The sequence below is a fragment of the Paramormyrops kingsleyae genome, chromosome 10, assembly GCF_048594095.1.
Source record: "Paramormyrops kingsleyae isolate MSU_618 chromosome 10, PKINGS_0.4, whole genome shotgun sequence".
Classification (NCBI taxonomy): Eukaryota; Metazoa; Chordata; class Actinopteri; order Osteoglossiformes; family Mormyridae; genus Paramormyrops; species Paramormyrops kingsleyae.
In genome coordinates, this window is record NC_132806.1 from 21959467 (window position 1) to 21985102 (window position 25636).

At 47.9% G+C, this 25636-nt stretch overlaps 2 protein-coding genes across 3 annotated transcripts; one reads left to right on the top strand and one right to left on the bottom strand.

Annotated features, from left to right (window-relative positions):
• The first annotated feature begins 432 nt into the window (after positions 1–432).
• LOC111859862 (fibroblast growth factor 18-like) lies at positions 433–6735 on the top strand. The gene is made up of 5 exons (XM_023842969.2): positions 433–2520; positions 3528–3567; positions 3677–3854; positions 4433–4539; positions 4689–6735. Exons 1-5 carry the CDS (start codon positions 2489–2491, stop codon positions 4956–4958), a joined length of 627 nt encoding a protein of 208 aa, XP_023698737.1. The 5' UTR covers positions 433–2488; the 3' UTR covers positions 4959–6735.
• Positions 6736–7482: 747 nt separating this feature from the next.
• LOC111859864 (F-box and WD repeat domain-containing 11-B) lies at positions 7483–25457 on the bottom strand. Of its 2 annotated transcripts, XM_023842970.2 has the most exons (14): positions 25309–25457; positions 21449–21547; positions 18141–18209; positions 14395–14605; positions 13208–13394; positions 12604–12694; positions 12356–12493; positions 12143–12261; positions 11422–11671; positions 9551–9669; positions 9335–9445; positions 8731–8809; positions 8370–8534; positions 7483–8253 (listed from the first exon to the last, which is right to left on the bottom strand). In XM_023842970.2, the coding sequence occupies exons 1-13, from the start codon at positions 25345–25347 to the stop codon at positions 8373–8375; spliced, it is 1674 nt and encodes a 557-aa protein (XP_023698738.1). In that variant the 5' UTR covers positions 25348–25457; the 3' UTR covers positions 7483–8253; positions 8370–8372. The 2 variants fall into 2 exon arrangements, with proteins under 2 accessions (XP_023698738.1, XP_023698739.1); XM_023842971.2 differs by lacking the exon at positions 21449–21547 and having other exon boundaries at positions 25309–25453.
• Positions 25458–25636: the final 179 nt, after the last annotated feature.

Consider the following 25636-nt stretch of genomic DNA (forward strand, 5'->3'; position numbering starts at 1 on the left):
GAAAGCGGAAAACTGTCTGTCCGCTACCATGTAACCGGCTGTCCAGACCAGTCACAGATCCCCCGCAACTTCAAAAGCAAGCACCTCTACCTTACCCGCAGTGTCAAAGTCCTACACTATGGTCATTTTACGTCTCCTCTTTTTTGTGTCTGAAATGCAAACTTTAATAATTATGAAGATACTGATAATTCATGTAAAAGCGCATTTGGAAGTTAAAATCGACTTGAGATTGCGAACTGGGTTGGCCGACTGGCCGAGTGTCTGCGGTTTTGACGCGGGGGGGGCGGGTGGTGCAGCCGAAATCCCTGAGAAATGTTCGTTTTGGATCCCTTTCTTTGCTTACATACCTCCCTCACGCCCTCTCCCTCCCTCTCCCCTCTCACTCACTCGTTCCTGTTATTCTCCCAAGTTCTGAAACGCAAAATCAGACCCCAGCGCTTTCAAAGCAGCTGGGGCAAAAGCTTCCTGCGTTAAGGATGATCGGTAGTCCGTACTAATCTCTCTCTTTCTTTCTTTCTTTCTTTCTTTCCCCTTTTCCTTTATCTCTGCGTTGTCCAGTTGGTGTCAGCCCGCTGAGGTAGAAAAAGGTATTCTTTCGTTTTCACAGAAACTCGCTCTCTTGTTTTGTTCAAGTAACATTGAAACAAACGAGAGGTTTGTGGACCGCTTATACAGTTTTACTTATTTTTAGTTGCAGCACGCTACAATGAGAATCAGCATCATACATGAACTAATCTCATTTGGATCCAATAAATGTGTAGGAGAAAGGGAGAGAGGATGAGAGAGCGAGAAGGAGGGAGGATGCGAGAGAGAGGAAAGGGGAGGATTGATCTGCCCGCTGTTAAAATCTTGTACTGTTTTCACTCGGAGTGAGATCTAAGCTTGCTGACTTGCTTTTTCTGTCAAAGGTCTTATTTGGAAAAAGAAATCGAGGAAAAAAATATTCACGTTTCATGACACATATTAATAGTTAATATAAGTGACAGTCGAAATTATTTCACTGAATGGAATTTTTTATTTATGTTTGAGAAAAGCATCGAGGCTGACAGAAAACGGAGACGGGGCAGGTTTTAAGAGGATCTGCCCATGCTTTTAAACGGACACCGTTCGTATCGGACAGATTCTGGGCAAAGCGGAGACACCGACAACGCACCCAACTTGAAACTTCAGAATCACAGTCTTCACTCTTCTACTTGGAATTTTGGGAGCTAGTAGTTGAACTGTACAAATTTCACCGTGCAAGCATAAACAACAACAGAAAGAACTCGCATGACATTTTTTCCTCCGAAATTTTAAAGGGTGATGTCATCTGCGTGTTTTTGGGCTGGTATTGTGCTGGATCTCAGTGAGAGTCGCCGACAGGCAGCGCGCCGCGTACAGCGCTGCGGATCAGGTGCGGTGCGGATTTATCCCCCGCACACTGCCGCCGCGAGTAGCTGTATCCGCTACACCGACAAAGCTGTCGCTATACTCTCTCTGATCGTTTATTAAACATCCTCTAAGCAGGACCTTGCCCGTGGTCTCAGTGATGTCTTTTGGCAATTGCAGGTCTCAGTGCCAAAAGCCTTGGACTCGCCGACCTTTCCGGAAGGCATAACCATGACTGCTTCCACCGAGCGGCACTTGGAGCCCGCAGACCCATCGCCTTTTTGCCGTCCTCATCTCTACGCCGGCCAGGTTTTCTCCCTCCCGCGGCTACTGATCTCGCATCACAGGAACTAGACCAACTCCCTCTCCCCTTCTTGCCACCCCCACCCCAAGCCTTTCCTATTCATAAAACTCATTCCTCCGTATGCCTGCTTTCTTTTTCCTCCCTTTACGCGTCAACCCGTAGCAGGTTATTTTTTTAATTTGCAAAATCATTGTAAACTGAATTTTTAAAAGGGGAAAGTATATATTCAAAACGGATTTATAAAGACAGAGGAAGCGGTGCAGAGTCTGCCCCAGCGCCGGACAACAAGATATTAGCCACAGCGGAAGACTGTCATTCACATCCTACCCTTGGAGCATCAGTGGCGAACTGGCTACTCCCATCGCAACCCACCTGGCGACCTTATGTTTCAAACGACCAAACTCTTGCGAAAGACTGGGATATAAGCCAGCTGACTATGGAATTAAAGTGAGCAAACTCTTTTATTGACACCGCGTGGTAATCAGTTATTGCCCCTCTTCTCTCGGCACTAAAAGTCCCTGTCAGACGGCTCTCCGCGGAGTGCTGCTTATTCAGCTGCAACCACAGTGGCACAAGCGTCCCATCGGAACACACCCCACCCCCGTGTTCAGCCCGACCAAGGGGCCCGCCGCTTACCGCTAATGCGCACGGGACTGGCGGCTGGCCACGACGTCCCTCCATCCACCGAACGGATTCATAATCGGACGCTTATTCCTAGGAGGACGGCACAGCTAAACGGTTCTTCCTGGCTCAGATATTTCGAATCCACCGTGGGAACAGACGTGCGCTGAAGCTTCACGGTCGCTTGGGGGAGCGATGCAGTCCATTCTCTCCGCCTTGACTTTCTTGTAAGTTACTCCACTATTACTGTAACATAAACGGCGGTTTACTCTGACCAGTCACCACCTAATGCACAGACATGTTAAGTTATTTCCTACTGTAGTCCTGAGGGCTATGAATCACTGGTTATAGCAGATGACTCTAGACATGAGGGTTGTGGGTTAGCACGGAGTAGCGGTTACTGCACTGGATTCCAGATGTTGGTTAGTGTGGAATAGTGGTCAGGGTACTATATTCCAGCTGTGAGGGTAGCGGGATGGTGTGCTGTTTAAAATGGCACAGTGTGATATTACAGATGCTAAGCACCAGGTTTCTGATTATTTGGTGATTTCAATTGTACAGAACCTTAAGTCTATCCCAAATTTCTTGACAATTTTTTACACCTCTTTGGAGAGTCCTGTATTGTGCAAGTAAAAACAATTTATACCACAATTATTCTTGTGATATTTTGTCAATTTATTTATCATTATCAGTATTTGAAATTAATTGTTTAAAATCATGGGAGTGCCGGGAATGAACTAGCAATGCTCAGCGACTAGCTGTCCAGTGACAGATCCAATGGCAGCAGCATTGCAGCTAATAACTTCCTGCATATATGATGTCTGAGGATAACAGAGGCACTTCATAGATACAAGGAAAGTCAATGGGGTGACCTCAGGATGCAGTGGGCATTGGCACATTTGGACACGAACAGGAAGTGCACAAGTACCCACTCAGAGTACAAGGGACGATGCAGGGCTGATTAATACCTAGTTGACAAGATAATCGATCCAGGCTTTTAGGAATATTTTTAAGACTCAAATGCTTGGCAGGAATCTGAGTTTCCCCAGTGAGGAGGCGGCAGGAGAAGCTTGATATGGAAAAATGGACGAGAGATGACAGATGCTGGGACATGTTCTCTCAGAGTTGACATTATTTTGTGAGCTTTTCACCAAAGCACACCGACAAGAGACTCACAGAGCTTAAGGACACTACTCTCTTTTATAACTCATTCCAGTCTCTCCTTCTCTTTCAGATGTATTCAGACATTGCTGGTGGTGAACAATCCTTTACAGGTAAGAGCCTCTGCAAGCATGTATCCAAGTGGAGATTTGCGGTTACTGGTGCGTGCGTGTGTGTGTGTGTACACTAACACCATAACTGTGGGGTGGGGGGGGTTTGCAGGTGTTCGGCAGGGATGGCGTCAACTTCAGTGTGCACGTAGAGAACCAGACGAGGGCTCGAGACGCAATGAGCCGGAGACAGCACCGTGTTTATCAGCTGTACAGCCGCACCAGCGGTAAGCACCTGCAGGTGCTGGGCAGGAAGATCAGCGCCCGCGGAGAGGATGGAGACAAATATGGTAAGGCACGTTCCCACCAGCTTCCACTGGAAGGGCACGGGCTGCATGTGTGGCAGGGGGGCATCAGTCAGTCATCTGCTGGAGCTGCATTATTGTCCTTTCCGCTAAAGATGCTAATACGACATTTAAACCAATACTGTTAAACAGTACACTTGACATGGTTACAGAAACCCTTAAGAGCCTTTCTAAAGAATCCTAAAATATATGGATCGAGAGAGACAGCAGGTCATTGGTTTGAGCTTGTTCCTCTGCTCATTCTTAAACTCCATTTTTAAGTGTTATTTAAAGTCTCAGCGTAATAAAGGTTTGTGTATGCAAGTGGCTTACTTAGTCTTCATGTACTGAGTACATAACTTTACACAGTCTCGACATGCAATTAAGAGAAAGCAGGAGTTTTTAACTCCTGGGAGGGGTTTTAACCTAAGTTCCAGTCTATGACATGAGGCTGAACAGCAGCTTCCTCCTCTACCCGCCAATGGTTGGATCACGTGTATTCCGTGCCATAGCCATCCTTCAACCCTCCCTCCCCTCCTTTACTAATATCACGCCCCCTTTCTGTCCGTCCGTCTCTTCACAAGCCCAGCTCGTAGTGGAAGCCGACACCTTCGGCAGCCAAGTGAGAATACGTGGCAAGGAGACCAACTACTACCTGTGCATGAACCGGCGAGGGAAACTTGTGGGCAAGGTGAGTGAGGAATGGCTGAGCATGTCTCACAATACTGTAAACAGATAGAGCTTCACCTATAGGGGTCATCCTTTATTTCGGGGTGGAGATACCATACCTGGCATGACAACCACACTGACTCTCATGGTATTGCTGCACGCGTTCCCCAGAAGGCGAGCAATCGCAGCGCTGACTGCGTCTTCGTGGAGAAGGTGCTGGAGAATCACTACACAGCGCTGATGTCGGCACGCTACGCCGGGTGGTACGTGGGCTTCACCAAGAGGGGGCGCCCTCGGCGAGGACCCCACACGCTGCATAACCAGCAGGACGTGCACTTCCTGAAGCGCTTCCCTCCGGGCGAGCAGCCCGACCTGCAGCCTTTCCGCTTCACCACCGTCAGCAAGCGGAGCAAGAGGGTGCGAGCGGCTGGCGACCGCTAGCGAATCTGGCTGAAGCACTCGGCCACACAAACACACATGCTACACGCACACAGACATACACGACCCACCCGTTAGAGAGTCATCACACAGATCAGGACGTGAGTGGATGAATTCACACCGCCAGTGAAGCTTTGTTATTGCGCAAGGTTCCTTGCTGGAATGGACCAAACCATATGAGTAAGACACAGGAGACCAGGAGCAGAATGATAGGGAGAGAGAGCCTAGCAATGGTTCAGACCAGGACCCTGTTCCACCACGCCACAGACTGAAGGGGAAAGACTTAGCACTGGAAGACAAAATTCTCAGTCAGATGGACAAAGCCCCAGGAGATGGACAAGCGCTTCAGGAAGATTATAAAAATTAAAAGAAGAGAAAGCTACGGAGTGGTAAAGGGCACTCATCTCTCCCCAGCTCCTGATTACATGTGTAAATAAGCATGTTAGGTGTGACTTAGGCCCTCTGGGAGGAGTGCTTGTTTACAACCACACCACCTCGCACCTGGTGAAATGACACTCAGACTGCAATATGAAAGCCAAGCTGTACCAAAGCCTAGACTCGCCAAAGACACCCTGGATACCAAAGAGGTGTTATTACACACACCTGCGTACGTGTGGGACGGTGACAGGGCGTTTTGTCCCAGCACAGTGGACAGTGCTGGTACTGGACATCAAGTGGATTACCACAGCCTCGTACTAAGTGGACCAAGTAGACAAACAGTAGCATTATTATTATTGTTATTATAAAACTATTTATTTTCACCTCTGTATATTGCAGTCATTTTAAGGCTATTTTGATTTATTAAAAAGTTAATGTTTTATTGCATATAACTGATGTCTACAAGTTGGCTCTGTGTTACATTTCGACTTCCCCAGTAAGAACAGGAAGTCCAGGCCTGATCGTTATTGCAGTGGGTAGAATCGGTTGGATGAATCGCTCCTCCAGCATTCGGGAGGGGGGGAAGAGGGGCATTTTGGATCGACGTAACAATCCCACAGATGTGCTTGTGAAAGCCCAAGTGGAAAAGGTGGAGAGGAGTCACTGCCGGGGGATTATTGTTAGTATGAGTAACTGCTGTGGTGACCTCAAAACTTCAACGTTCTCAGATTAGCTGCTGGTAAGGGAAGGGGGGGAATTAGGACAGAAACGATGAAGTTGCGGCTACTTCGGTGAATGGAAAGACAGACAGCAGTTTTCTGGGGGGGAAGAGGGGGCACAGACTTACAAATCAGTGAAGCAAAGCTTCAAATGAAGGGGGAGGGGTTTAAACCTTTCATCAGAAAATGATGTCACCAAAATATGCACTGCACTGGCTCGGAACACCACTGCATTCAATTACTACAACTTAATGCTCTAAAATGGCAACAGCATCATTATCAGACTCCTAAACTACTTGTGTACAAACCTAAAGCAATGCTTCCCAAGCTAGGTCTCTGGGAGCCACGGTCTCCATGTTTTTGCTCCCTCCCATGTTTTTGCTCCCTCCCAGCTCCCGGTAGAGTAAAAACACGGACAGTCTGCAGGTCCCTGAGGACTGGATTGGGAAACAGTGGTAAAGGTTCAAACTGGGTCCCCGGGTGTAGCACCAGTGAGGAAGGTATTTAACGCCAATCACTCCCATATATCATCAAGATGTATAAATGTATAAGTGTTCTAAGATGTTTTGAAAAATAATATTGACTAAGCAATGAAAGGATAAGGTGTTGAAATGTTATGAAATATTACAACTGGTAAGATTACAGATGCTGCTAAGTATGACAAAAAAGCAAAATACTGCCAAATTAAATCCACAGTATTTTTTCCATTGATGAAATGAATCTTTTCTCAACGCACAGTTCTAAGTCCGGGGGTATGCATTTATCGCCACCTTGTGGCCAAATCACATAGCGTATGTGTATGTGTGTGTATAAGTACTGGCGGCTTCTGCAAGGGATCAGCTTCCCCAGCTAATTTAACAAACCACACTATAGAAAACACCTGGCAAATGTAACCCATTAACATAGCGGTAGATACATCCAAGGGCTAAGGAGAGAGTAAATATTGGGGGCACATGCCCCCCCCCACCCCCCCTAGTTCAAACTTCCCTAGATATAATTACCACACCTGGACAGAATGTCTCTCAATGGACTATGGAACTACAGGAAGTACAAGTTACTAGCCGGTCATTAGCTACATGTGCAAAGCTGTGACTCTGCATAAGGATTTAAGGTTTTTAGGTCCCTTTTATCTGTAGCACGGCAGAGCACAAGAAGCACTAGCCAGGCAAAAACCTAGGAACCCAGGTCCAGACAAAACAAAAGGCACCAGAAATCAACACACCCCGACATACGTCTGCAACCCTCGCGTACGAGAGGACACCATTATTGGCCAAAGATCAACAGACATGCTAGGAGATGAGCATGAACACTGCAAGACAAACTGGAAATACCGAACACACGAACACACACACACACACACACACACACACACACACACACACACACGAGTCAAAATCACTTAAAAGGCGTTGGGCAGCATGACCAAACCCTCACAGTCAAGTACTTTATTCTTAATAATGTGTTTTTTTTTTCTTTAAAAAAATCATTTCAATATACAACACAATTTCTGACAAGACAAATTCTGTTTACAGCTAAATTCAGCTCCAAGATACAGACCGTTGAAAACCTAAGCAGGCAGACAGCAAGAATGAAAGAGAAAGGGGGGGGGGGGGGTTAGGGGAAAGCAGGAAACTACAATGTTTAGTACAATATTACAAAGAAAAAGACATTTTGGAATTTAAAAAAAGGAGGGGGGGGTAAAGACGTGGGGGGTGGGGGGGCAGCGTGAGATGCTGGGCACATGCAGGGTCTCCTGGGGGGTCTGTGTCCCTTTGTGCCACAACAGGATGTCCAGACACAGGAAGTCTGGACACTGTGCATCTTAGAACCGGAACTCAGAACAGAGAAGCCCCTTTCCCAAACCCCCATCCCCCAGCCCCTTCCAATGTCTTCACTGGCGCTGCGGTGGCACCTGCCCCACGCTCACTCAGTCTGGGAGCCTCGCAGCCCCCCCCACTGACCCACCAGTGTGTGTGTGTGTGTGTGTGTGGAGGGGGGGCCAGGCTCTGTTTGTGGGGCTGATACAAGGGCTGAGAGACACCCAGACAGTCGGAGAGAAGATGGAGAAGGGGAGCGAGGAGGAGGAGGAGGAGGAGGAGGAGGAGGCTATGTCCACTCGCTGGCCTCCCATCTCCCACACAGACACAGCCAATCACCAGACAAACCTTCCAGGACACACCGCACCTGCCGCCATGTTCATCCTGCAGGAGAGAGAGCAGTCAGCGGTCGAGCCTCAGAGCCCAGAGTCGCACGCGTACACTAGCAGCTGGCACCTGGAGACACAAGCAGAGGCCGACGGGGGCAAGCGTGCACATACCTGCTATCTGGAGATGTACGTGTAGGTGCGTGAAGGCGATCGGCCCTCTGTCTGGCCGTTCGGCGAAACGTTCAGAAAGTCCCAGATGAGGATAGTGTCGTCGTGAGAACTGCTGATGATTTGGAACTCGTCGAACTGCAGCCGGAAAACGCGGCCAGAATGCTCCTGGAAAACATCATCGCCGTCATCGCCACCGGCAGCAGCGGCCAACGGTACGTAGTGGTGCTGATTTTAGCGAGAGAACGTGCGCCAAAGATGATGCCAATGCAGTCAGGGGACAAAGAGTGGCTGGGCACAAATTCAACACACACACAGACACACACACACACAGACACACACACACACTCACACACACACTCACCACCAGTGTACGCAGACAAAGCGTGCTGGCTGGGGCTCTTGGGTCCAGAGCAGCTTGCAGGTCCCACACTTTGATCTTCCTGCAGAAACGGTGACAGGAAATGTTGAGTTCCTTTCCTAGACTAACTCCAGGAATGGGTTGGGGGGGGGGGCGTGGTTAAGGGTTTAGCCCATGGTGGACACGCATTGCAGGCAAAGCCACGCCGAAAACGCAGAACCAGCGAGGGGAAATAACTCCGCGGGGAATAACGGTCATTAACACCCAGAGAATAATAGTCATTAAAAAGCAGGGTGCAGCATGCGGTCATTAACAGTCACAGGGGAGCGAGCATTACGTCATGTGTTTGCTTAGCTGCTGCCGTCCTACTGGACAGCACATGGGACTCACAGTATTTACCTCACAGACTGTTTGCACAGCTGCTTTTTCACCGAGGCAATTAGAAAAGCACGTTAAGCATTTTTAAGGACGTGGATGGCAGCGGGCACACATGCCCCTACGATATCCCACAAAACAGCAAAAACACCCAAACAAGCTTTATAAGAAAATGATACGCAGGACAGAAAATCCCCGTGTGGCTTAGAGGCTGGTGGCGTCAGGAGCTCACCCGTCATATGCCCCGCTGACGATCCTCTTGTTGTCGAAGCGAATGCAGCGGACCAGCTCTTCATGGCCTTCCAGTACACGCAAACACGCCCCACACTCGATGTCCCACAGACTGCAGAGATAATGTGCTGCTAGACATGGTGCTCAACAGCCCGCAGAGGGAGCTCAACATCTCTCTCTCTTCCTCTCTCTCACACACACACACACACGTACTGACCGGATAGTGTTGTCGGAAGAACCGCTGACCACCAGCCTGTCCCTATACTGCAGGCACGCGATGCCCCGCTTGTGTCCATTCAAGGTCCGGACAAACTCGCACGTGCTGGTGCTCCACACCTGGGGAGGAACACGGACACCATGTGAGGACGGACTCAGACAAACCCACCAACAAACCCAAGACTGAGCACAACCCCAAAATGCACTGTGACTGACCAGCCATTGGCCTCCTCACCCTGACCTACAGCAGGCAGATGAGAACGCCGATCCAGCCAATGAAAAGTTGCTCGCAAGGTCGTCATGGTTACGTTTAGCTTACACTGTCTATGCTGGTATCCACGGGCAAGCCATGCCCCCCAATTGGCAGGTATTTCAGTGCTACACCTAAGAGACCACAAGGGTCATGCCTCAAAGGTCAACAAGAGGCACCAGTGGTGAGTGACAGAGGCGGCAGTCATCCATCCATGTGAAACGAACAATTTCACAAACGTCTTTCAAAGTGAATAAATTACCAATCTGAGCAGACCCACCTTCTTCCTGAAATAATTCCCCCCCTTATTTAAGCTGTCTGCGAGTGTTTTCATACGGCAGGAAAGCATGTGTTGGTTGGCCAGGGGGAACAGGGGACCTGCTGGGGCTCGGGCTGAATTCCCAAACGGTGACTGGGACGTCACCTGCGCCAAGTCACTGCTCCCCGAGGTCAGCAAAGCAAAGACACAAACTCACAGCAGCAGCAAATTCAAAGAACAAGTCACCAGGAAAACAAAGCCTTTACAGGAGTTGGCTAACCTGGGCTGACCAAGTAACAGCCACACAGAGTCACGTTAAGAAAAAAATAAGACTAGTTTTAAGACACTCCCCCCCCCCACCCAACCCCACCCTCCGGCATCATGCATCATGCCAATGCTTCCATAACACTGCCACCTGGTGGCACATCCATAGAAGATAAAAAATACTTTCATTTGGATGGCTGAATTTGCCAAGAATACGGGGGGTGGGGAGGGAGAGGGAAAAAAAACAAAAAAAAAACAGGAGGCCTGTCTGGCCTTGCACCCCCCCAGGCCACCAGCACCCAGACTAAACTGCATCACCTTCACACAGGGTGTCCTGCCATACTCTGCAATCTATAAAAACCATCTTTTTAATCCACCGAATCAGTCCGTGAAGGATGCCCCCCCCCCCCCCCCAAAAAAAAGCAGATGGTGCCGATGATGAATAGCTGATCTCACAGGTTTGCATCCAGCGGGCCTTCAGACGAGGCGCGTGGCCTTAACGGCCCCTGCTGAACATCTGCACGGACAGCAAGCTCTGTAAGGTCAGTCTGGATACAGCCGTCTGCTAAACAAATATGTAATTCCTTTCTCTATTTATTTGCTTGGCAGAAGCAATGGAAGGTATGTAACCACAGCCTCACATAGCTTATAATATTACAACATTACCCTTCCCTATTTATACAGCTGAATGCTAATATTTTACCCCACCAACTCACCACTGCCAACTTATGGAGGTTTTTTTATATTTTTTTGCAAACTTCTTTCCACTGGTACAACCAACAAAGAAATATTAGCAGTGTCAACGATTAATGCAAATACATATTTAAGCGGTTAAAGGCATCCAAAAAGGATAAACACCGTCTTGCTTTAACAAGTACCCTAAACTTTGACTGGCCCAGTGCAAATGTCAAAATGATTTTTACTCATTTCCTACACCGAGCAGATAGACGAAGACATTTTAAAATAAACATATAAAATGCCCCAAGCTTGTTTATGTTTCTCTAATACGGAATCCGCATGTAAATATTTGAGAATTATGGAGGAAGGACGAAGCGCGGAGATGTTAAGAAAGCAGGCAGGCTGGTGGTGGCAGACTGGCCTTGATGGTGCGGTCCCCGGAGGCGGAGACGATGTACTTGTCGTCAAAGTCGACCACGTTGACGGCGGCGCGGTGTCCGACCAGCACGCGGCGCAGGCTGATGTCGGTGGGCGAGGCCATGTCCCACACGGCGATGGAGCGGTCCTTGGAGCAGGTGACCATCAGGCCGTTGCAGAAGCGCAGGTGCAGGACAGCCTCGTTGTGGTGGATAAGGGTGTTAAGCACCTCTCCGGAGCTCACGTCCCATACCCTGGAGGTGAGGAGGGCGGGGGGGGGAAGCTCGGGTCACACACAGAGTTACTCACCGGCAGTTAAAAGGACACCAGCCGGGTCCTGACCAGCTGAAACGATGTCAACGGAAACAAGATTTAATGGCCAAAGGCAGCGGGATATACCGTATCCATAATACTCAAATACTAATGATGATACAGCACAGAAAAGATAGCCAACAGCAGCAAAAAGATAAATTAAAAAATAAATTTTGGAATTTAAATAGCTTCACAGTGTCATGTACTGTACCGGGCACATGCAATGGCTGCTTAGACCAGAACAGTACGACCCAGTTTGACATCAATAAGATGTTTGTTAAAACTCACAACCTCAGCAACACTTAACCCCAACACCATTCATTTTAGGGCAGCAATGATGGAAGCTCCTGCCTTTGGTCTTTGACCCCCCCCCCCCCCAAGCTGAGACTGCCCCAGTCACCACAGCGTCTCACCGGACGGTTGAGTCAGAGGAGCCGGTGACGATGACCCTCTCGTCATACTGCAGGCACAGCACTGAGCCTGTGTGTCCTGTCAGAACCTTCAGGCACTCCAGGGTCTGCTTGTCCCAGATCTGTAGGGGCAGCGGGGGGGGGGGGAGATACTGAGCTGGGGGCAGGCAGGCTAACTCACCCCCACGCCCCATTCGCATACGAGCACACACCCACCTTAATGGAGTTGTCCCTGAGCCCGCTGATGATCTTCTCGTCGTCATACTGCAGGCAATAGACTCCCTTACTGTTCTCCGAGCGACACTGGATTCTCTGCAGGTTGTGCCTCCCGCATCGCCAGTTCGCCTCGATCGTCTGGAGGAGAGCAGGCGCTCAGGGTCACGGTGGTAAGGGCAGAGAGGCCGACTACACCCGCGGAGAGGAAACGGGGAGATGCGAGCAGTTGGAACGCCACCCTGACTTACCTCGATGTCCTGGATGATTTTGGGGTACAGAGAGTGGTAGTATGAGTTTGGCGGAACTTCTGTCGTGCGGTTCTTGAACAGATGTTTTTCCCTGCAGGGAGGCAGACAGAAACATTTCAGGCCTCCGGTTCCAGGGAAACGCAGCCAAGGACATAGGGATAAGTCTTCTCATATGAAGTCACGTCCGTAGTCGTACTGTGAGGAGAACTGCCCCTCCCCAGCCCCAAACAGCTTCCAGCCACCCGAGAATACTATTTGGGAGACCACCCCCAACAGGAAAACATGATTATTTCACTTCCTCCAAAAAGCAGGTAAGTTGGGAGCCCTAAGCAACTGCCCACAGCTAAAGCCGGCCCTGCCTGAAAGCTCCGCCTCCCCAGCCCTGCCTGAAAGCCCCGCCTCCCCAGCCCTGCCTGAAAGCCCCGCCTCCCCAGCCCTGCCTGAAAGCTCCGCCTCCACAGCCCTGCCTGAAAGCTCCGCCTCCACAGCCCTGCCTGAAAGCTCCGCCTCCGCAGCCCTGCCTGAAAGCTCCGCCTCCACAGCCCTGCCTGAAAGCTCCGCCTCCACAGCCCTGCCTGAAAGCTCCGCCTCCCCAGCCACTCACCACTGGTGCCTCTCGGAAAGGCCCTTCCACAGGGGATCTGTGCGGACCATGCGTTCGATGAGCTTCTTCCACAGCATGCCCTCGGAGATGACACGCTGCCACTCCTTACACACCAGCTCAGCCGCACACAGCGACCGCGCGTCAAGGAACGACAGGATGTTCTCCGCGATGTGGTCCAGACCCTGGGCTGTGGGCGGGTGAGAGGTCAGGGATGCCATGTGCACCTGCACGCCTCCCGTGTAAAGCTATAGTACGGGGGCACCACGTGCAAGGCTGCTGTCCGTGCAAAAGTATCGGTGTGTGTTTTCTGTGTGTCCACTACAGCTATATTAATACTGTGATTAATCTCGAAATTGCCATTTAATTTGTCATGTTCGTTCATCAATATTGTGAACCTCTGTGTCGATTTATTCATTTAATGCAGCACCGTTTTACAAGGGGGAAGGGCTGAGTTTATTTTACATTTTTTCAACATTTGCTGATTAAAAATTATATTGTTTACGTTGCCTATGCCAAGTGCACTGCAATACAAAAATGCAGTGAAGTGTATCCCCCTGAAATGTTAAAATACAAGTGAAATGATTCGATCTACTTCCTCCCTCCACATCTGCCATTTCAAAAACAGAAATCCGCACTTCATGTATGGACAAAGACAGTAGTTTATGCAACTGGGAGTTGAAATGTGCAACAACTTTATTCAAGATTCTGACTCATCCTTACAGTTAAAAGCTGTAAATTAAATTTTGCCCATTTAAAATTTTAGTAGTTCCATTAATTCAATATTGGAATGTCAACAATTTGGATACAATGGTAATATCACGATGCATCGTGACATTATATTGAGACACTGGTTCCGTGATGAGTATTGTATCATAGGCTAGTTGGTAATACCCAGCCTTAGTGGAAATCTGTACATATGCCAGGACGTTGTTCAAAGCAATGGGCGTCAACAGCAGAAACGTGAAATTCTGGGTAACGCAAGGAATTTGTTTACAGGCAGAGTGTGACGCTGTCCACTCACACTTCTACCATAATTAAGAACGAACCCAAATCAGTCACACCATCACCATGAAGTACTAAACTCACACCCATAATACAACCATTACAGATGACAAGGTAGCCAGAGGCTTCAGGGCAGCCGCAGAGGGTGTGAAACGGTGCGCGAGCAGTCAGGCGTGCCGGCTCACCTGGTAGCGCGGTGATGAAGTCTCTCTGCAGCATGGGTTTGAGGTAGGAGTTGATGTGGCCGTGCTGATAGTGGCACATGCGAGAGATCAAGTGTTCCACAAACTCCACCTGGTCGGCCTCGGACCACTGGTCGAACAGCTGGATGCAGACGTCCTTCTCCTTCTCGTAGTTGCCCTCCGACGGTCTCTTTCTGGATGGTCCGTTGCTGATCTGGATGGGAGAAAGGCGTGTGTGTTTGCTGTCTGCACCGAAACACCACAGTCATTTTGCAAACCGGCATCATTATTCCATTGTCCCCATTAATGCCCTTTGAAACGGTCACACGGCACACTAAGAGCTATCACTAACAGTTATACAAACACAAATGTAAAATGCCCCCAGATCTTTTCTTAAGGATGTAATACGTCAATCCACAAGAGAACAACTGTTAGTTACAAGAACTACTAGCTCGACAGCAACATGATATACTGTCCATGTATCGAATTTTGGGTCATAAGTTCACTCAGTGCAGCATGGTGCGGTACAATCGTGAAGGTATAGCTAGACAACGGGACAGCGACACTGCCAATGCAGTTTCTGAAGTAGCTGGCATCCGTTGTGAGGAATTAAACCAAAAAAACAAACGCACTTAGGGGTTCACAAAGACCCCATAATGGCAAGATGCTCCATGTGACTGACTTACATTTATTCGGCACTTTTAACCACCTTACAGTTGAACTAATCTATACAGCTGAATTTTCTATACTGGGACAATTCAGTTCAACAGCCTTTTTCAAGGCGACAGCAGTGTGACGCCAAAAATCCTCCATTTGGGGCTTTGATTTCCACTAAGCTACCTACTACCTTAAAAAAGACCAAGACATTAGCAATGATGAGGAGCCATATAGCAAACAGAACTGTAACAGCCCCAAAGAAATCATTTCTGTAGTAACACTAATATTGCAGATGAATAAAAAGCATCGAGTTACTTACTTAGCTAGCTGCAGGGACTGAACTTAGCACCAGATCACCTGCCAAATGCAGGTAAATTTAGTTGGTTGATGATAAGTCTGTCAATTTTACAAGCCAGCTGATTGCAACCTGCCACTAGCAGACACTTACTCTGCAGTCTGAGCAGATATTTAAAGCAGACGCTACCTAAAGCTCCTAATTACCCAATGAAGCAGCGTGCACAGATACTGTGGTCAGGTGCAAGGGGTGATGTTCACAGAAGCCCCCCCCCCCCCTTCTACATCGCCAGTCTTAATGAATGTCAGCTTGCAATTATCCTGATATGCTTTTTGTCCCCTAGCTAAAGTAAATTGTAGCTTAATGTCTCTTGCGTACTTTCAAGGCCTCAATCCCTCTCTCTCTCTCTCACACTCACACACCTAATGGAACATTTCACAATTTTGGTTAACTTATCCACACTTAATGTCATTCAAGATTTGCATATTCCGGTTTTCAGTAAAAAGTTAGCTTAACCCACAGAAACCACCGAACAGACCAGCTCAATTTTCGCTCGTGTCCGAACAAATGCAATGTTGAACTTCATGGAGGTGGATGCACTATATACACCCACACCCGCGATTCACACCCACTGCTGTCTACCGGAGGGACACTGTGAATGTATTCTTCATTTTAACATGATGTTTTAAATTGGGCAAAGAAAAAAAGTATGTGAAACAACCAGACTACAGCACGTCAAATTTTGGACAAACCTCTGAAGACACCAGTCAGACACACGGTCACCTGATATATTTACTCGGCGTTCAGCTCAAGATGTCTGTTTTTAGGAATTAAAGTCAGTGGAAAAAATCTAATTGCGCTACAGTTTCTTTTGCAATAAGACCACACAAGGTTCAAATACTGCGTATTGCCACTACAATTAATGTTGATAAAGCCAGACAGGGTAAATTCACTGCAGCAGTCACTGACTACACAATATTACACTACACTGTCAGGTGAATTTTACTAGGTGGACCAACGCAGTTCCCTTCCAAAACCCTATATACCAGTATAATGTTTGGAAGGGCATGGAAAAATAGTTACCAGCAAAGCCTTCCCTTCATAATTCTCTGTTTGGGCAATATCAAGTATTGATGTGATGTGTGTCATGTCTGATAAACTTCACATAACCTTTAAACACCTTAAACATGGTGTAAAACTAGGCCCCGTTTCTCAGCCAGTCAAACATCAGATGTTCTAAGACTGCAGACTAAATAATCTGTCAGATACACACACTGGAGAACAGCCAGCAGAGAAAACTCCCCAAATATACAAGACAATCAGGCTTCAAATATAACCCATGTCATCACCAATGGCTGTGTAACTTCAGAATCCCAATTTATGGTATCAACAAAATGAACTGCATAAATTATAACATACAAACAGAAAGTGAACAGAGGTGTCAGTCAATTAAAGGACACTTTGGAGATGCAGTTGCTGGCAGTGCCAGGTTTATTGCTCAGATGTATTCAATGACAGAGCAAAGCTTAATAATACCATGACATATCTAATCACATGCATTGTTTTGTTAACAATCCTTCCATCGACAAGTACATGAATTTTGCAAACGGTTACCAGAACGATAAAAAAAAAATTGATTTGCCATTTCTAAGTGTTACTGAAAATTCACCTTTAACTAACCAAATAAGACTGTAATCACACCAGGTATAAAAACTCCACTTGTAGAGAGGCCGCTCATTTCCCCAAAGGGGGTAAATTCAGATCTACCAAAGTGCAACTGACAAACTGTAACAAGAAACGTAGAAAATATATACCAAGCAAAACCCCAGATCAATATCATTCCTTCCTGATCCGGCATAGGCTGGACAAAATGGCAGCACTGAAACAAAATGAACTCTGCTCAAAATGAACAACTGTGTGTTTTATCTAATATTACATAATACAGAACTGTAAGTCACAGTCAACATGCAATAACTAAATTAATATATACCTATAGTTGAGTTTAGATGTTTTAACATATGAAGTCTTTAGTAAACAATGGCTATACTGCAATGTAACTCACGAAATGGCTCTCTGGGTACAGTGCTAAAGAGAGGCAAGATAATGCACTATTAGACCCCAAACTACACATGTAACCCATCTTCATCTGCAGCAACATTTTAACACAGGCTGCCAGTTATCCAGTTCCTACACCAACACAGTAACTTTGTTAACTGATCAGCGCCAAGTAACTTATCAAATGATACATTATTTATCTGATAAATAAAATCTCACAAGGGCTATTTCCTGGGAAAAAAATCTTCCAGGACTCAAATTTAACCTAATATTTAAAACTATTTTTTTTTTTTTTATGTGATGTACTTCATGTAAAGATCCAAGTCAGCTCAATTTTTTGTGGGGTATTAAAGAGGTTAATCAAAACAGAAATCCTTCACATGGGATAAAACACTATTTCACAAAACGTGTACATCTCCAGGTTACCGAAACGATCAGACCGGGGATTACCCAACTACCGCAGAACCTTGTGATCCCTGTGCCCCTGATTCACTAAAACTGGCATCAAAGCCCCTAGCTCTGACCAATGGTTAGTATTTGAGAAATGATTAGTGGGCAGATGCTGAATGCTGTGCAGAAACTGGCAAAAGTTAATCACACCTAGCGACCACTAAAGGGACAAAATAGTGCAGAGTTTTGAGCTGGATAGCTTAAGTAAAGCACACAGACTGAAGCGTTTGGATGTGTTTGGGGGAGGGGGTGGGCATCAAGGCCAGCAAGGCAAGCAGTGACGGGCACCCACCTTTCCCTGGTGCAGAGAGGTCTGCTTTGGGGAGAGCTCGTTGTTCTGAGGCTCCATGACCGAGGTGTTCTGGAAGAGAGAGAGATCGATGTAATGGTGAGAACGGCAGGGGGCAGGAAACCATGGATGACACACAGGCAACAGCAGGATGCTGGGGGGGGGGGGGGGGGGGGGGGGTTGCCGTTCAGGGGCAGGGTGGAGCATAGGGAAGGTCACATGATAGGTCACATGGCACACACACACAGTGCTTGCTTGTAGACCTTTTCTCAGCCAACCTAGTGTCAGCTTCCCCCAACTCGACCCCACTCCTCCGCAACAGCTGACGACTAATACCGCTGGTTTTTAATACTGCTGCAGCTGCTGGTATTTCGGCGACAGCCATAATTAAACACCGTCACCACACCGCCGGTGACCGTGTCCAGTGTCCCCACATGGCCAAGGATAGCGGAAGATAGACATGCAGTGCTCATCCGGGGGGAAGGGTGGGGATCAAACCACATGACACAGGAGGCAAGCAAGACGCTGTCCTGTAGCACCCCTACAGGAATCCTAGTGCACACCGGAGTGCTGACACACCCAGGCTAACACAACCTATATCCCGAACCGATCCATTCTGAAGCAAGTGTTGGTGCAGACCTGGAGCGAGGCAGAAGGCTCAGGACCGCAAGATGCTGAAGGGCACTGGGTGATCCAGCACACACAGGAAGAGAGCCCCAGGTACACAATAGCTCAGCTTGGTTCTGAAGGTGGCACCCAGGGGTAACAGCTCGGAGCACTGCATACTACAGTCCATGTATCTAAACCCAGAGCGCGCTCTCACTTCTGTCATACACAGTCCACTCACTCACTCATGTGACACACACACAGACACACACTCACACCCCCACGCCCACCCCTGTGCTCGCCCACACGCATGTCAATGACTATTGGTGGAGATGGATGGCTGCGATGGAAGGACAGCGGTAACCATGGTTACAGCCCTCCCACTGGTAGAGGAGACCTGCCTTTGTGTCTGTGCGTTTCACAGTTTATGAGATGTTAAGAAAGGGTGTGTGCTCGTGTGTGTCGAAGGAGGGGGGGGGGGGGGGTCACACTTAAGCAGGCAGACAAGCAGGCATGTCAGAGATCAGGCAGTGCGTGCACATGCAATAAGAGCAGGCAATCGGGCGAAAAGGAGTCAGACATTTTGGCACAGAAAGTGACTACATCACTGCTAAGGTTGGCCAGTGGCACCCAGGGCTGATGAAGACACCCCAGAATGGGGGGGGGAAAAAAACTCTTGCATATCGTTGTTGTATATATATATATATCCTCCACTGGTCCATCCTGCTTTGTAGCCTCGCACTGATGAAGCCCAAAGGCTTACAGGTCTGTGAGGTGTGGTAGAGGACACACCAGCTTGCTTTGAAGACCACCAGAGCAAGCATTTCACATGCCTCGTTTCCACAAATGCGGTGCTGGTGCCGGACTTTTCCCCCCAATCCAGAACTGGTTCTGCAAGTTTCCACCGCAAAAAAATGGCCCTGGGCCAGAAAAAAAACAGCTCCAGCAAGGTACCCCAGAAAAGCTGGGGTCAGATTTTGGCACTGTAACGTCACCGAAAGTGGGACGGTCTATCATGTCAAGCCTTCCGCGTACCCAGAAAATTCAATCCATCACACATACAGTTTAGTCTAATATCACCGGTGCCAGCAGTGGAACAACCTGCCAGCTTACAGAATAACGTCATTTTTTTTTATTCTGTGAAAAACGAAAGACCAATCCGCTGGCCAGATTTAAAGTGTAAATATGTTGCAGGTCGAATAAATAAGATATTGCGGCGTTCGAGTGGCAAAGAGATCATGAGGCGAATAGCAAAGTTCAGTTTTAGCCGACTTGTTGCGCGACCCTTAAAAGGACAACGGTAGCTCAGCAACCGAGAATAACACACAACGGAGCCTTTACGGAGACAAAATGTCGTAAGATAGTTTAAAATAGTATGGATTGTATTTGCTTAAAATAAGATATTTTACATAAAATATTATCTTGCCCTATAACAATTGTACAATTCACATTAATTACGCAACATCACATTGTTTTTTATTCTGCAGGAAACAGAAGATTGATTTAGTAATAACTGTAAACGTCACAAGTCAAATAAATAAAATACAGTGCCACTCGAGTGGTGAAGAGATCATGAGGCGGACAGCAAAGTTAAATTTTTAGCAATCCTTAAAAGGACAGCGGTAAAACAGTGAGCGAGAATCACACAAACAGATGGGGGAGCCTTTAAGAAGACAGGCAATAGAGACAAAGGGCAACAAGTCATATTCTGAAAACACTATCGGTTTGCCAGCTTATAAAAACTTATCCAGACCAACAGATCAAAATAAATCCAAAAAAAAAAACAAAATGCAGATGAACCTTTACTTTCACTTCCGACTACGTAACATTTCAGTTCTTTTTTGAAACCAGTAGAAACGCAGGCAGGTTCTCAAGCAAGAACCAGCCCAGCATTAGTACTGGCACCGGCACCAGCTCCATGTTGGTGGAAACGAAGCAACAGTGCTTTATCTCACAGTCTGCAGGTTCTGGCTGCATATGGAGGAGTTTCAGGCAAATGAGCACCCTGACCCGGTATTCGCCCCACTGGACAGCCCTGCCTTGAATTTCTGACGCGCAGTTTAAGTGGCTTTATGGGGAAAAAGGCAGCTTTGTCTGCAATATTAAAATTACTTTCCTTCAGAATTCAATCGTTTGAGAAAGAGTGACTCTGATGGGCAAGGGAGCCTTGGAGATTCAGGATTATACCACTATGAGGGAACATGGGAGAGGGGCAGCCTTCAGTAAACTAAGAGACACAGTACCGCAGGTTAAACAGCTACAGAAGGTCACATGTGCTGCACAGCATCACACAACCTGGGCACCACAGAGTCTGGGAGCATCGCACAAGAACATCACAAAGCATCATAGGGGTCAGACAGATTCCCAAAGGTTCATGAAGCCACACAGACTCGGGGCCACAGGGCTGACATAACCGCCCTTGCTCACAGGATGCCCCCTGTCTACCACCCCCCCCTCACCCTCCCTCCCTCCCTTCCTTATGTCCTTCCCTTATAAGGAGTAAAATCTGAAAAGGTGTAAGAGTGAGCGGTACATAACGGACACTCGGGCAAAGGCAGCCTTCTCAATATCAGCCACCCATGGGGCCACGCCACTGGGATCTAGACAGAACGGACAGCTCGGGGTGGGAGTCTGTGGGGGGGGGGAGGGTAAGGGCGGCGGCAGGCTCGGGCACATCAGCACACAGGAGGAAGTAAGAGCAGCACCTGATTGTGGCCCCTGGGCATGCTCTGTAGACACCTCAGTGCACACAAGCTCTCTGCCACCGAGGAGCAGCCGAGCCAGAGAGAGCGAGGCACAGAGCACTGCAGACAGAGAGAGGGGGTGGGGGATGGGAGAGACAGCTATTAGAGCCGCACGCACGCAGACGCTCGCACACGGACACACGCACGCGGGCGTGCGGCTGCTGGAGAGCCGCCTGGATGGAGAGGGGAGTGGGGGAGATGCGAGGGCCAGCTGCCGCCGCCACTGCTACGGCTTCAGAAGAGATGCCACAGGGTGGGGCTGAAAGTCAGTTGAGAGCGGCACTCGCACTTTGACCGTAGTCTGCCCGCGTGCACCTGAGGGTTTTCCTGCTGGTGTTGGACCGCGATGTGCAAGTCTGTGACTGTGGAACAATGAGGGTTTAGAGGGAGGGCCGGTCTCTGAACCCACAGAGACAGTCCAGCTGCGAGAGGTAAGCATAGGGGGAGGTGCTTGTGAGGTGGGAGCCAGTGCCATTACTTTCACTGGAAAAGATGGTGTCGCCGCCCGATCGGAGCTCCCAGCACAGTGCATGTTCTCTGTTTTTCTACATACAAAAACATATGGAGGATGCCTTAGACAGACAGACTAGCAGCAAGGAGTCCATGCAAGACATCATGGTAGAATTTAATATTCTAGCATATGAATATGACAAACAAAAAAAAACCTTAAGGAATCATTTTAGCCAATTATCTCCTTGTTAGTAAAGCATGATGCTTAAATTAGGAGTGAAATTTAGCATTTTGTTAGCAATTTTTATATCCTGGCTAGGTGAACTAAAAAAATAAACAGTAAATCATATTTATTCAATTGTAATATAATGGCAATAAGAAAAACACAGAAAGCAGGGGACAGACTGGGCAGTGAATGAGGTATTGTCAGCGCGAACAGTGAGGGGCAGGGCAGTGTCAACCGGGACAGCAGGGGTGGGGGGTGTCACTGACAACAGCAGGATCGGTGGGGGCTGGTCAGATGAGTCACCCGAGTCAAATTTGTGCAACATAGTGGCAAAAAGAGTGATTACATCACAAGTAAATACAAAACTGCATGTTCGATTCAAACCGTCTAGAGAGATGAAGATAGCAAAGGGTAAGAGGAGCTTGTTTGATGAACCGGGATGATGACCTCCTCCATACCAGGACTGTGTGCATGGTGAGGGATGATGGCGGCCGCACTCAGTATGACATGTAAAAGCAGGCACACTACAAGATGCACGCACACGCACAGTTATACCACTGTTAGGCTGCAAGGTCACTTAGGGTCTCTCTGCCAGATTTGTCTACCCTGGCATCGCGCAGACTGCACGACCGGAAGGCTACCATTTGACAGTGTTAGAGTGTCCCACACCAAGAGAATATCAGCTCAGCTGAGCAAGCTCTCTTCCAGGCTGCTTTCTACTGTACGGCCAGGCATGCGACAAGGTTAAAAGCATCTTCAGGTTAAACGGAGAGGTCGGAAGAGCCAAGGAAACAAAGAACAACTCACCAGGAAGGGAGAGAGTGAATGCCATAACCCCATCCCTTAACATAACTGATTAACAAAGGCTGTGACAAGAAGCAACGCGGCCTGCAATGTTGCGATCATGGTAATTCTGAAGGCGTGAGCATCGCCAGTCGTCTCAAAACCCCTTCTTTTGACAACACTGCTCCACAGAACTTCAGGAGCTGATCGAGACAGCCTTTCAGAGGAAACAGTACAACGGATTACAGGAGCACTGCTGGTCACTCCGGGCTCTGAGCAGAGCTGAGGGGGCCTGTAAAATAGCCCCCACCTCAGCAGGCGGCGTCATCAGGGATACAGGGCTGTCTCCCGGTCGTGTCTCCTCCCATCTCCTCACGCAGATACTCATGCAGCCAAACCTCAGTGTTGTGTACACACGACTGGAGTAAGCTTGGCGCAAAACACTGCTGTGGCTTCAAAGCCTGCCAAAGAGATGAGCCACTCAAAAGCAGTGTGATGTGGGCGTGGTTCCGCGGAGCTCTACCTCAGTGCACTCCGCGGAGCTCTACCTAGCAGTGACAGTGAAAAGAAGGCATTCACTCCCTATGAAGGAACGAGTATAAACGATCCAGAACTCACCGATCGAGAGCTGATAACTGGTATTAAATAGAACGGAGGCTCCCATAATTTCCAATTTCCATCAACTATGTAAAGCAAATACTACTCCAGCATCCATTAAATGTGATTAAACAAGGTTTGCGTGAATAAACAAATACTACGCCAACAGCAAGAAATTAGGAGAAGAGAAAAAAAATCTGTTTTATCAAAACATTTAACCTTTACCCAAATGATTAAGGCACAATAAAATTTAATTTAATTTTAATTAGGATCAAAATGGGCAATAGTTGACAGTGCGTCATTACATATCAGCTATGGACACACTGCAGTTATATGAACTCCAAACGCATACATTAATCAGATTTATTAATATGGGTCTAAGAAATACTCTGACTCATTACAACATGTAATATCTTTTATTATTTTAACCATTTAGACTAGTTGGAAGAGCATATGAATAATAATGTGTCATTTATTCAAAGATACAATTCGCCACTGAAATGGTCAGAGCAGGTTTCCAGAAACAAAAATATTGAAAAGCATATCTCAGTAATAGTTTTATTTAATATGACGCTTCGAAACATTTTTTAAATGATGTAATCCTTAAATTAAGTCTCGTATACATTAAATTACTACGGTTTGTATAACGATGTATGGGATGAAGCGCTTCGGTTGACAGCATCACTTTTTGTCAAAGTAAACAATGTATTATGCTAATTCGGAACAACGCCAGTTTCTTTCCACATGTACATTTGACCCGGGACGAAAAAGAAATGTATGGTTATTCATTTTTTAATATTCAGAAATCAAAATAAATTAAGTATGACTCAGTATCTGTACATTTTCGGGCATCGCAGGCGTTTCTTCCCAGTATACAAACAGGCGCAGACATACACAGAAAATGATGTACTGGGATTAAATCATACCGCAATCAGATGATTGAAACTCTTCCAGTTATATGAATCCAGACTAAAATCTAAAAACACACCGCCCCTGACTCTCAGGCCATCGGCATACCAGCTGCTTAAATAAATCATAACCGGACTGGACCGATCCGCAGTGAGATCGACCGCACAGTCCATCACCCCAGGAACCGAATTCAAATCAATTTCAAGTTACAATGATAAAACGTGTAAGGCGGCAGACATTTTTATGATCCCGGAGCCTCCAGACTCACCACTTCCTTCTACGCAGCTCGAAAAAGGCACATACGTACACGGCAAAAGAAAACAAAGTTCACAACAATAATAACAATAACTGGTTTTAAAGGGCCGTGAAGGGTAGCGAGGCAGCCGTTACAGCGCACCGAGCAGGGTGTCTTGCGGGGCCCGCCGTGCGCCCGTGTGACTAAAGCGAGCCTCCGACAAGCGGGCCGAATGGCGCAGCGGCGCCGCAGTGAAACACTTCGCCGAGCTTACGGCCTCCGACCCGCCGACGTGCCCTTCGCTACACCCCGCCTCGACCTCAATCACCCAAACGAGCGTCACCTTTAGGCTTCGGGCTGTAACGCTGAGTCCAGTAAATGGACAGGATATAAAGCCCCCTAAGCATAAAAGTGCGACCCCAGGCCTCGTATCGGTTATTGTATCTCGGTTTCGCTCCCCCTCCTTTTTTCCTCCACCTCTGTCAATCCAGGGCGACTCCGTATTCTACCCCCGAAAGGTTTCCCCTTCTTCCTCCCTCATTTGATACCCCCGGTTAACTTTCATCTTACGCCTCAGCTTATCCCCATGGCAGAAACAAAGAGGCTCCTCCGCAGACTCACCATAAGCTCCAACGTTTTGTCCTCAATATCCGGCTCCATGTTGTTGTTCCCCAAGCCTCTCTGGTAATGAAAATGGAAACCCAGCCCTGCGTCGGCGGCCCGCAGCCGCGCTACGTCACGGCACGCAGAGGAAGAGCACCGCCCCCTTCCGGTAAAAGCAGAGTTACCCCGGCAGCTGGGGGCTACGTAACGGCGCAAAGAAGAAGAACTCCGCCCCCTTCCGGTAAAGGCCGAGCGGCATCGGCAGCGGAACGGACGCACTGGGCTGTGAAATTTGTTAACTGGGCTTGCAGCGGGCAGGACTAATACATAAATGGACTGAAACGTA

What these genes read in the sequence shown, in the direction of transcription:
- LOC111859862 (XM_023842969.2), top strand. Translation starts at nt 2,489, where the DNA reads ATGCAGTCCATTCTCTCCGCCTTGACTTTCTT. An exon ending in CTCTCCGCCTTGACTTTCTT is followed by an intron (nt 2,521 to 3,527) that starts GTAAGTTACTCC and finishes CTTCTCTTTCAG; the next exon opens with ATGTATTCAGACATTGCTGG. An exon ending in GAGGGAAACTTGTGGGCAAG is followed by an intron (nt 4,540 to 4,688) that starts GTGAGTGAGGAA and finishes CGCGTTCCCCAG; the next exon opens with AAGGCGAGCAATCGCAGCGC.
- LOC111859864 (XM_023842970.2), bottom strand. Translation starts at nt 25,347, where the DNA reads ATGGAGCCGGATATTGAGGACAAAACGTTGGAGCTTATG. An exon ending in CCTCTCTGCACCAGGGAAAG is followed by an intron (nt 14,606 to 18,140) that starts GTGGGTGCCCGT and finishes TCTCCCATCCAG; the next exon opens with ATCAGCAACGGACCATCCAG. An exon ending in TCAGGGACAACTCCATTAAG is followed by an intron (nt 12,262 to 12,355) that starts GTGGGTGTGTGC and finishes CTGCCCCTACAG; the next exon opens with ATCTGGGACAAGCAGACCCT.